The following is a 12,286-nucleotide window of genomic DNA, read 5'->3' as shown; positions in this document are numbered from 1 at the left end:
ACAAAGAAATGCCCACCATCTTTCCCTGGGGCTGTTTCACATTAAGGAAAGCACATTACACTGGTTTGAAATAAGAGATCACAGAATACAATTCAAACTGAAAGCTTGAATAACTTCATAGATTGAATAGGCACAATGAATTTTCAAATTTATTAACAAAATATTTTGGAATTAAAATAAAATTTAGCAAACTAAATAGCATGCTTGTTGCAACTGACTGCTAGAAATTTTTACTTTTCTTTAGCACTATATATTTATTTATTTATTTAGATACATTTAATTTCATAACAAACGAATATTCACATTTGACTAGAGTAACACCTTTAGTAAAATCACTAAATTTAGAAAGCCTTCAGGACAGAAGGCTCAAAAGTAAAGTAGCAATCATACATAAAACACTGAACCATAATCTTCAAATACAAAAACAAAATTTAATAAAATACTCTGAAAGACACAAAGATAAAGGCACATTCCTCGTCCCATATGCTAGGACAAATTTGTACAAATACTCCTTCTTCCCTAGTGCTATTAGAGCATGGAATGGGTTGCCTGAGCTAGCCAGGAAAACCAGTGACTTGGCAGAATTTAAGTCATTGGTTAATATGCATGACTAAATGCATGACGCGTAGGATGTAATCATCTTCTTTTTTGAAGTAACGTCTGTATTATATAAGATAAGATAATAATGAGGAAAGAAAGAGAACGTACGATGAAGACATTTGTTTAATGACCATGAATTGTTTTGTACTGTTTTTAGAAATAAGCTAATGGATTCTTTAATGGTTATGCCACAAAGCAACTTGTGTACTTGTTAGCGACAAGAGATGCAACATATAATGTGATGACTCTAATAATTTCAATAATTCTTTCATAAAAAGACTGAGGTTGACATGGTTGTAGAGTTATAATAATAATAATAATAATAATAATAATAATCTTTATTGTCCGTAAGGAAATTTGTCTTACAATTTGTGCATTACACCAAACAAAAAAAACATTATAACTATAAGAAACCAAAGTGTACATTCACACCAGACTCACTCTTTAACTACAATCTTATTATTACAACTCTGATGAAGGTTCTGTTTGCTTGCCTTGTATCATGTACATGTAATTATTAGGTTTATTTGTGGCCTCTGTATTGGCCACACAATCTAGTGAACAGACATAAATCAGTACTGACTATAATAATTAACACATAATGTAGCTCATGTATTTAAAAAAACAACTGATCACATGTTTTAGAATGGGAAAATGTTCTGAATTCAGTAGAGATATCATTCCTTTCTTCCCTGCAGTCCTACCAGACACAACATTTGGACAACCAAGGGCAGAATACCCTGCACATAGACACCAGCCCCAAGATGTTGATCAACCCATCGACTGGCAGGTAAGAATATACATCACTAGATTTGTTATCCACTTCCAGATTTGAGGATTGGAATGAGTTCCACACATATAACTTTTGTTTACAATTCTCTTTACAAATAGAAAAACCTAGACACCAATTTAATAAATGGATACACAGCTTCAAATAATTTAAACTAATTTTTAAAAACTCTAGTTGATCTCAAATTCTTATTTTTGCATTGTTGTAATCAGTATAATGCACAATTGGTAAAAAAAAAAAAGGCATTTTATGTGATAGTATTGTCTGCTAATGAGTTAAAGTTCTAAGATATTCTGTAGGATTTAATGATTTGAGAATGAAGTCTTAAAAGACTAAGTGAATGAAAATATTTTGAAGTAACAAAGAAGAAGAACACAAGGCTATCAGTCAAAACTAAATTCTAAATTTGTTAACTGCTTGCAAATAGCCTAGGTTATCAACATCACATGCCCTTTTATTGCTTTCAATGCAAAGTAGTTAAGTCAAAAGTCTAAATAATCTACCAAATACATTGATTGAATCTATAATTATAATTTGTCCACTTATCTTGGCGATTACTCTTTCTCCAGCCCACCATCTCCTGGTAATTTTAACACGCTGAGGCAACAATTGTCTTCTGCCCATTCTCTGTCTGGCTCTGTGATCAGTCCTGGACCTCATTCAATGACAGGCCAGAGCTCACCCAGTGTTTACTTTGGACTTTCAAGGCGAGGCAGTTTGTCTTCCCTGGCAGGTAGGTGACAGGCAAACTTTTACTGAACTATACAACTGACCAAACTTGTGGATCATGTCTCTTACATTCAAATTGTTTTGTTTACTTAAAAGTTTGAACACTCTACAAATGCAAGCATCTCAAGTCATTATTTACTCTCAAAATGTGACAGAGAACAGAATGTGTGGTTTCTAACATTCTGATTGCTGTATCTTAAAGTGATAACACTCTTGCAGCTTAATAGACAGGAAAACTCAATGTAACAGTCTAAAGATGCTCTTGAGTAGTTTCGAGAAATATAGGGTTGATAAAAAAAAAGTGAAGTTCCCCTTTCAGACTTTGTGGTCTGTAGGGCAGATGATGTAAAAGTCATCTGTTTCTATGGCCTACTATTAACGAGGGTGTCATGTGGCCAGCACAATGACCAACTGCCTTTACTTTTCACCAACAAATGTCAGGTACCCATTAGAGCTGGGTGGACTCAGAGGCGCCTAAAAATCCGAAAATTAAAAAAAAATCCCAGTCTTCACCAGGATTCAAACCAGGGACCCCCGGTTCGGAAACTAAGGGCTTCGGCCACTGCACCTCACATATGGTTGATAGGTAACTATACAAAACTTTTAGAAGAAGCTAGAAAGACAGACATGACTTTTTATAGTGAATCAGGTCATTGAGTACTTAGTTTCTACAGCAAATACACTTTGTATTGAATGTTTTCAAGAAACTCTTTGAATCATGCATTAGGTTCGAACGAACTAAAGGTTGAAGTTAATGTCCATCACTTCAGCCTAGCATTCAAGTGAAAGTGCAATCCTTGCACCACTTTGTCTCTTATTGCTAGCATATGGTATTAGTTCAGCTTGACATTACAATTTCTGGGAATGGAAAATTGAAACTGAATCATTGCAGACAATCTAAGAAGGTTTACATTTATCACTGGGGCCTGGGTATGGGACTGTTTGTGGAGTGAAGCAAATTCTAAATGTAGGCCTAACTCATGAAAAAAAAAAGTCAATTAAATATAAAAGTTTTGTCAAATGAAAATTTTTTTTTTTTTGCTAAGATAAAAAAAATATTAATTTTGGGTTTTGTTATAGACTTTAGCAGTAACAAATGGTGTTATATTGATTTGTTTTGTTGCAGACTCTGATATGGTTCACACAACTCCCAAATTTGTAAAAGACACCTCCAAGTACTGGTACAAACCAAACATCAGCAGAGAAGATGGTAAGTGGAGGGACGACTTGTCTAGTTTGATACTATCTTAAAGATTTTTTTTTCTGCTTTAGAACTATTGTCAATAATGAACAATATAATAATAATAATCTTTTTTGTCCCTAAGGAAATTTGTCTTTTTCAATTTGTGCATTACACCAAACAAAACATTGTAACTATAAAAACCAAAATGGTGTTGTTTCGTGTGAATATTCTGCATTACTATTTATTCACATTATTCTTTGAGGGGCCTTTTGTCTCATAACTATTTTCTTTGAGGGGCCTTTTGTCTCATAACTAGAAATCAGTTTCAATGCTTTATTTCAAAATCTGTCAACCATTATTAGGTAAAAGCAATTTGATTGAAAAGTTTCCAATTTCACCATGACTCAAGTACTACAGAGTCTTATACATTTCAGCTTTAGTTTTTTAATAATAATAATCTAAATTATCCCTTAGGAAATGTGTCTTACAATACCCTAAATGAATAATGTCAACATTTTCACTTGAATCTATACTCAACAAGGTCAAACTCTAATCAAATATGAAAATAGCTGATCACTAAAAATATTGTCTCTAGCACTTGGTTCGCTATCCATCCCCTTCCCTTTGCCTGAATTCTGTAGTACCACACTGACACCCAAACTGATAAGCTGACTAGTGCATTTCCTGTTTCCTGCTATGCTTAGAGTATCAGACTGTGCATTATTTAGTCATATCTACAGACATTACTATATGATCTAGTCAAATTTACAAAGAAGATATATATAGTTCGTCCATCATGGTTCGATGATGACCCCTTTGTCATCCAGGGGGCTGAGGGCTTTGCTCTGGGGTTTTTATGCCTCCTCATGTTTCTGGTGAGACCTATGTGAGCCCGGAATGTTCAGCTGCACACTGGGCAGGTTATTCCACCTGGAGCCAGTGTCGTGGGCCTTGCTTTTCTTCTCTGGTTCTTTTCTTCTGCCAGCGTTGTTCTTTTTTCCTCAGCAACCTGTGTGCCAGTTTTCACAGCGCGATACCATGATGCTCTGTCATGTGCCTCTGTCTCCCAGGTGGCTGGGTCTATGCTGAACACCTTCAGAGAACCTTTGAGGGTGTCCCTGAAGCGCTTTCTTTTACCACATTGGGAGTGCTTTCCTTCACTTATTTGGCCATACAAGAGTTGGTTAGGGATGCGGTGGTCTTCCATTCTGTCCTGCCCATCGCAGCTGGGACTGCATCAGGATTGCATGGATGCTTTTCAGACCCACTCTTCTAAGGATTTCAGTATCTGGTATTTTGTCTTTCCATTTGACATTCAGTATTTTTCTTAGACATGTCATGTGTAGGTGATTCAGTTTCTTTATATGTTTTCTGTACACTGTCCACGTTTCTGAGGCATAGAGCAATGTAGGGAGGATGACGGCTCAATAGATCCCTAGCTTTGTAATGTCTGGAACAGACGTGGTATCACTATAAATACATATAAAAACAAAGATGATAATATGTAGTTAGAAAGCTTATTTTATTTTGCCTTACCACCAAGGAAATGTATCTTTTTACTTAATGTAATTGAATTTGCCTAACCTCTAAACCTGATAATTAAAAGAAATTTGTGGTAGGGTTTGTGAGCGGAAGCTTCTCATAGACATTACTGAGATTATTTGTAATGATTGTTTTTTTCCTTTTTCTAGCCATTCAACTTTTGAAAGATAAACTACCTGGCACATTTGTCATCCGAGATAGTAACTCCTTCCCTGGAGCCTTTGGTTTGGCCTTGAAAGTAGCCACTATCCCACCGAATGTGCAAGCCAAGCCTTCAGGTACATACTGACTTAATGGGCTGCAATATATATATATTAAGCTGGGAGCACTAAATGCACTGTGGCTTGTTTTTTAATTTGGCTAATCAATATGTTATAATCAGCAACTTAAATTGGATTTATCAATATTTCACTTGATGTCTTGTTTCATTTCAGGTGATCCACAAGCTGATCTAGTTCGACATTTTCTAATTGAACCAACACCAAAGGGTGTTCGGTTGAGAGGATGTAGTAACGAGCCAGTCTTTGGTGAGTTCTGTATAAGTGTTATTTAGAAATAAAATGGCTTTGTATTTGTTGAAATGACTCCAGAAATTACTTTCTTGATGTGGAAGTATCTAGCAAAGCTTTCGGAATGTACATTGTCATTGTTGCAGAACATTTGTAAGATTATTCTTTAAATGTCTGACAAAATTGTAATCTTACAAACATTGAATCATTTAGATCTAGTAGGACTTTGTTTGTGTTTGTGAGTAGCTCAAGATTAAAAATGGAAAGTCTATGGGAATGCTTTGGTCCTTTAAAATCTTTTTTGAGAAATCATTGTTGAAGAGAATCATGTAAACCAAAAATGATATCTAGCAAACTTATAATAGAATATCTATGTTGAATCAAATAGAATGTCTGTGTTGAATCAAATAGAATGTCTGTGTTGAATCAAATAGAATGTCTGTGTTGAATCAAATAGAATTTCTGTGTTGAATCAAATAGAATGTCTGTGTTGAATCAAATAGAATGTCTGTGTTGAATCAAATAGAATGTCTGTGTTGAATCAAATAGAATGTCTGTGTTGAATCAAATAGAATGTCTGTGTTTTTTAATTTCTCCAGGCAGTCTGGCTGCACTAGTTTACCAACATTCAATAACACCCTTGGCTTTACCTTGCAAGTTGGTTCTACCAGAAGCAGGTTAGTCCTAAGAAGTTATCGAACTCATTATGTAACACATAACTTAACAGTGATCAACTTCTTAACTTCCCAGACTAAAAGTAGATTTATGTTTACATAATGTAATCATTCAGTTTGAAAGTATGATCTATGTAATATTAAACTGAAGGTCCACTACATTTCTTGTTTTTTCTCTGACACTAGATTCAATTGATGGACTTCTAACACCTGAATCGCCAATCAATGCAACTGAACTGAACTCTGCAGCCACATTGCTGGCTCAAGGAGCAGGTAGAATAAAACATTTTGCTTACAACTTTAATATGCATTTTTTCAATAGTTGTTTGATTACACGAATATTATTATATTTCTTTCTCCCACATAAGAAAGTTGTAATTTGAAATGTTTTTAAACATGTTCTTTCAAAATGAAAAGATTCCATTGTCACATTCTAACTATTTTTAAAAAAAAAGTAAAGTTCCTCTTTTAGACTTTGTGATTTATAAGGCAGATGATGTAAAGGTCATCTGTTTTTGTGACTTGTGGTTAATAAGGGTGTCATGTGGCTAGCACAACAGCCAACTGCCTTTACTTTTCCCTAATGAATGTCAAGTACTCATTAGAGCTGGGTGGACTCAGAGGCGTCTGAAGATCCCCAAACTAAAAATCCCAGTCTTTACCAAGATTCAAACAAGCGCTTTACCCTCAGCCACAGCATCTCCTTTTCATCAATGTCGATAGTAAAAAATTGTGTTGATAGAAAACCTGAAGCTTTAGTTTTAGCTGTGGGTAATAGTATCTTTTTTATTCTACTTATAATCTTAATTAGGAAATATTGTCATCTAAATTTCAAATGAATTTTTTTGTTTTTTTCTTGTAGCTTGCAATGTCATTTTCATTAATTCTGTGGACATGGAGTCCCTGACAGGACCTCAAGCTGTGGCCAAAGCAGTCAAGATGACATTTGAAAATAATGTCCCAGGAAGGACAACTGTGGTGCACTTCAAAGTGTCCAATCAGGGCATTTGTTTGACTGACAACAACAGGAAGTAAGTCAGATAACTCTGATAGACTTGACCATTCAACTTTAACGGTCAGAATAAGGATGAAAAAGTCTTCCCTATGTGACTACAATCTTATTTTCTCTCCTCAGATTGTTTTTCAGACGTCATTACCCAGTGAGTGCTGTCACTTACTGTGGCATGGACCCACAAGAAAGAAGGTAAATTTTAAGTGATAAACTTCTCAAACTGAATGAAAAAGTTTACTAGCATTATTATGATGACGCTTTGCACATTTCCAATGACTTACTCTTTTCAAGAATCACAAAAAAAAATTGAGACTTGCCTGTTATCATAAACACCAAAGAAGATATACATTTGATATACAATATACGGAATGAATATTCATTTTTAACAAATTAATTTTTCAGTAAAATTCTTCTAGTATTCTAATAGCTAAATATACAGTCACATAATCTATTTTACTCTTTAGCTGACAAATGCATTTCAAGTAAAAGAAATGCTTTAAATTAGATTTTTGTATGTAAAAATGTTACGACCTATAATTTTTTTAACCCTATATCAAATTTGATGGTAAGTGAATATTTAATACATTTTTTAATGTCTACTCTCTCAACAGATGGAAGAGAGAACTGGATGGTCCTGGAACACAAGGGGATGCTAGGTATGTGGCTAGTTAATATTGCTTAACAATAATAATCTTTATTATCGATAAGGAAATTTGTCTTACAGTTTGTGCATTACACTAAACAAAACATTACAATTATAGAAAACCAAAATATAAATTCATACCAGACTCACTCATTATTTAAATGCGAAATATTTATATTAGATAGTTTCTTTTTCATGATTTGATTGCCGGGGGAACTGAATGCTTGTGTTTGTTTGTCTTTGCTATCGGTGTCTTGTATCTCTTTTGTGATGGTAAAATCACCCAAACGATTGCTCCTACAGTTTTATAAAGCTCATCTCTTGTTCCTATATGAAATACATTTGCAAAAAAAGAATCCCTAAAATATGTTTTTAGACTGAAAATAATAGAGTTAATAAAATTAAAGGTTTAAGGGAATAACAAGAACAAAGCCTCAAAAACATGCCATTCTATGTTAGGCCTTCTACACTGAAGTGTTAATACTGTTACGATCTCTCCTACTCCTGCCTTCTGTAAACACTTCTTAACACAACACATCAAGAACCTGACAACAAGAGCTCCACAATAATCTGGTACTTTAATAATGAGTGAATAAGTAGAAGACAGCCAATATGACACAATTGGCAACACATCAACAATTAAAATATTACATTGTACATCACCGTACACAACTCTACTGTCTCTATGTCTTCCTGGACTCGTACTTATCACTTGAGGACTCGACCAGGACCGACTTCATGGCCGACTAACAGTCCTGGTCTCAACCGTCTCCGGTCTTGAACTGCCGCTTTCTTACACACTGTGTCACTCGTACTGCAGGCTTGCGATCACATGACCATAACATTGGTCATATTTGCCTGTAATCGTAGTACTGTCCCTTGTCCATGGCCCCGCTGACCTGAGTGATTCACGTGTGTGTCAGCTGAGCCTATAGTTAACCCTTTTGCGCCGCCAATAGGGTCATAACAATACTTTTATTTCTTTGTAAAGTGGAAACAAAAATAGCTAAAACATCCAGTTTCGAAAAGTAAAAGAAAATTTATCTTTTTATTCAGTCTAAGATGGAAAAAAGTTCTTAGCAAATAAAAGTTTACAAAAACATAAAGTAAATTCCTACCGCATTTGACTTTATTAGTATTACGACACTATGACAATGTATTCCAACTGGAAATGAAATATGGTAACTCTTTCTACTCACATTTCTATCAACTGTTTTGATAGCAGCATCAAAATATATTTTTGCGTCAACACTAATTGGATTCTTTCTCATTCTTTCGCAGTTAACTGTCAGACGTCTGAATTTCTCTGTTACTTAGATTTTATTGGATGGGGGGTGTGTGACAATTAAGGCACCTAGACACAACAATTACAATATGATATAATGAAACACTGGCCAAATGGAAATCGATGCACTTGTTAAATTAACTGAATATAAACTGAACAAATCCAAGTTCTTAAATTTGAATGCCAAGCTGACATACTTAGAACAGAATTGAGATTTGTAATTACAAAATTTAAAAAAAACATTATTTTAGGGCTTCTTATAGTTTTAGTCAGAATATAATTTTTGGAAGAGTTTTTTTTTTTATACACATTTTTTTGTTTTTCAGAATATTTGGCTTTGTAGCCAGGAAACAAGGCTCCTCAAATGAAAATACTTGTCACATATTTGCAGAGTTGGATCCTGAGCAGCCAGCTTCAGCCATAGTGAATTTTGTTACGAAAGTTATGATAGGGCAAAGCAAAGTCAAATCCTAGAAAAGCAAGCTGCTTGTAAAGGTGGAAAAGAAACCATGTGAACATTTTTATGAAATCATTTCTTTAGCAGTTAATAAAATTTGACAATTCATTTCTGATGTACATATGACCACACCCCAAAAAGACACTACGTGTACACAAGAAGACACAGAATTTAGTATACAATAGAATACAATAAGGTTGTTCAACTTTTTCTCAATTTTTGACCTAATTGGTCTACCATACCTTGTAGCAGCTTACAGTGAACGTCTGTTTCCTTGTGGAGTGTCTCTCTCTCTCTATTTTATATACATATATATATATATATTTAAAATATTATCTTGGTCATCAGTTGTATGTATAAAGTCAAACTGCTTAATATAATCGTTACATAAATGCTGTCTTACTGCCCTGTAATCTATTGATTCTCTAATGATTGCAATGAATCTGCTCTGTGTCATGATATCAAATGGTTGTAGTTCTTGTGCAAAGCTTCAAAACTCTCTGTTCCGGAAGACTTGGTCTCCTAAAGAGGAAGAGAATGGCTTGTGGTTAGTCTTGTGCTGCAGATCTAGATTTAGCTCGGACCATGTGCATAGTGAAGTGGATACAGTTTCTGTGTGTAAATAGACAGGCTTTAGTGGCTTCTCTTTTCCTGGAAGCTCATTTTTCAATTGTACAGCTTTTGTTTTGAATGCTACTTGATACATAACATTAACGGAACGATTGTTGACTTTTAACATGTGTTAGCCGAACTTTGGTGGTATATATATATATATGGGTCAGATTATTGTGTGAACTTATTCAATACTTAGGTTAGGTACTAAAATCATAAATGATTTTGAGAGTTGATCTGGAGATGTACTATTAATGAAAATGTTTAAACTGTAGACATTTTAACAGAATTATTGATAGAATGGTCCGCTAGACAGGATCAACAAAGAAACTCATTTTTTAGTTTAAAAAAAAAATGCCAACAAAATTATTTTTAAACTCTTCACATTTTTTATTTGAGTGAATTTGATTTTTTTAATATTTTTTTTTAAAGTATTTTTAATATCACATTATATGAGGTAGTGTTGACTTATTGTAAAGATGGGTTGGGTGTTGAGTCAGTGTCAGTTGAATGTCAGTGTTTTAGTGCAAATGAATTAATTGTCAGTTCCTACTGGTGTTGCCTGGTCTGTGGGGGACAAGGAAATGTTTCTATCACCCAATAATTTGTAAGCTTCATTATATATGCAGAGACTTTTCTGTTGTATGTATTTGCATATCTAAGTTATTTATAAGAATGAACTTATTTATAATTAGACTACTGTAACACTACTGACTAGTTTGATCTGCATGATTCAAATCTACTGTTGTTAGGAACTAGTGACACACTTTCTCCTTTGGCCCCCCAACAGAAGACAAGTTCTATAACCCATTTTATTTATATTATTTTGTGAAGTCCTTATGGCTGTATGTACTATACATCAGTAGATTATTGTCTGGTGATTTGTATAGCACTGAAATTTTATGTGCATTTTTAAAGGTGAATATTTGTGAATACTGGAAAAAAAAAAAAGGTGATCTATCTGAAACAGTCGACACTAACTGAATAGAAACCTTGTCTCCACACGCTTCGGTGCTATTGGTTTCTCTGACCTTTTATGAGAATGTAACTATATACCACATTAACTGTTGTAGCTCTGTGTCGGTAGATGCCTAGTACATAAGAAAAACATGTATCAATTGCTGTTATTTTATAATCAATCTTAGACAGTAGTCGAGTCCAATCAGACTTGGTATTTCAACAAGAGAAACTTTTTTTTTTTTTTACTCGGCATTTAGCTGTTTACTTGATAGCAGTTTGTTTTTTTTTATCGTGGATTTAATCTTTTCCAATCCAATATTAGGTTTAGACTTCATGTTTAGACTAGATTTGGAGTACACTGGATACTATTGAAGGTCCATTGGATAGTTTTTTTTTTTAAATACTTTTTAACTCTTTGAACAAATGAATATAATTGTATAGCATCTTTTTGTATGTATCTGGCTCTATGTTTCTATCCCATAATTACCTCTAGTGCATGGGTTTTGTTGACGCTTCTGTTTCTATTTTTGTTTGGAACTTTATATTTATCTACGACACATATACATTTTGTTCTGACTTGTTTAACCTTCTAGTAGATGTTACTATCACCATCAGTACTTCAGTTTTTTTTGTAGTTTGATTATATGTTGCAAACAGAATTAGGTGCCTTGACTAGAGAAGTGCTAAAATAAAACCGTTTCTGTTCATTTTCAAAGTATTTTTGACATTGATTTGTGCACAAAATTGATTTTTTTGTTTCACTAATTGACCTTAGCCTAGAAACTACAAATGTAGTCGCCTTTAGTTGTTTGAAGAAATTGTGGGAATTAACACCAACAGGAAATGACATCATGTATATCCCATCATACAGTGTTTCAAATATATTCATATTTCCTGTATTTTATAATTTTCTTTTTCTCAGCTGACTAGTTTGTACAACAATTGTCTGAATAATAAATCATGTTATGCATGGCTTCACTTTGTTGGACTTGATTCTTGTGATCAATTCTTAGAGTTGCGTCCATTTGCTAAACTTAAGTTTATGTCTAGCTATGTTTGTTGTGGTCTAAGTTCCTATTTATACAAACAGACATGTCAATAGGAATAACATATTGGCCATACTCAACTAAGAACATGTTTAACTTGAATATGTTAAGTGAATGGTTGCAGACAAACAAATCTGTGGTATGCAGAGCTAATGAGGAAAAGCTATTTGGATAAATTAAATGAAAATAATAAAAAGGGTGTCAGCATCAACAGTAATTAATTAGAAGATGTGCACAGCATCAA

General features: G+C 33.9%; 1 protein-coding gene across 8 annotated transcripts in view; it reads left to right on the top strand.

Annotated features, from left to right (window-relative positions):
- The window catches only part of LOC106071555 (uncharacterized), a 368,124-nt gene extending 356,154 nt beyond the window's left edge, over positions 1-11,970 (top strand). For all 8 annotated transcript variants that reach the window (XM_056014089.1, XM_056014088.1, XM_056014087.1 and 5 more), the window contains 11 exons: positions 1,299-1,390; positions 1,960-2,123; positions 3,246-3,329; positions 4,994-5,122; positions 5,279-5,371; positions 5,953-6,030; positions 6,214-6,300; positions 6,890-7,058; positions 7,163-7,231; positions 7,651-7,695; positions 9,294-11,970. In XM_056014089.1, the coding sequence (XP_055870064.1) occupies positions 1,299-1,390; positions 1,960-2,123; positions 3,246-3,329; positions 4,994-5,122; positions 5,279-5,371; positions 5,953-6,030; positions 6,214-6,300; positions 6,890-7,058; positions 7,163-7,231; positions 7,651-7,695; positions 9,294-9,441 (1,158 nt within the window). In that variant the 3' untranslated portion in view covers positions 9,442-11,970. The remainder of the gene's footprint in view (positions 1-1,298; positions 1,391-1,959; positions 2,124-3,245; positions 3,330-4,993; positions 5,123-5,278; positions 5,372-5,952; positions 6,031-6,213; positions 6,301-6,889; positions 7,059-7,162; positions 7,232-7,650; positions 7,696-9,293) is intronic.
- Positions 11,971-12,286: the final 316 nt, after the last annotated feature.

Source organism: Biomphalaria glabrata, chromosome 16 (assembly GCF_947242115.1).
Source record: "Biomphalaria glabrata chromosome 16, xgBioGlab47.1, whole genome shotgun sequence".
In the NCBI taxonomy this organism is placed as follows: Eukaryota; Metazoa; Mollusca; class Gastropoda; family Planorbidae; genus Biomphalaria; species Biomphalaria glabrata.
This window is presented reverse-complemented; position numbering and strand designations above follow the sequence as displayed.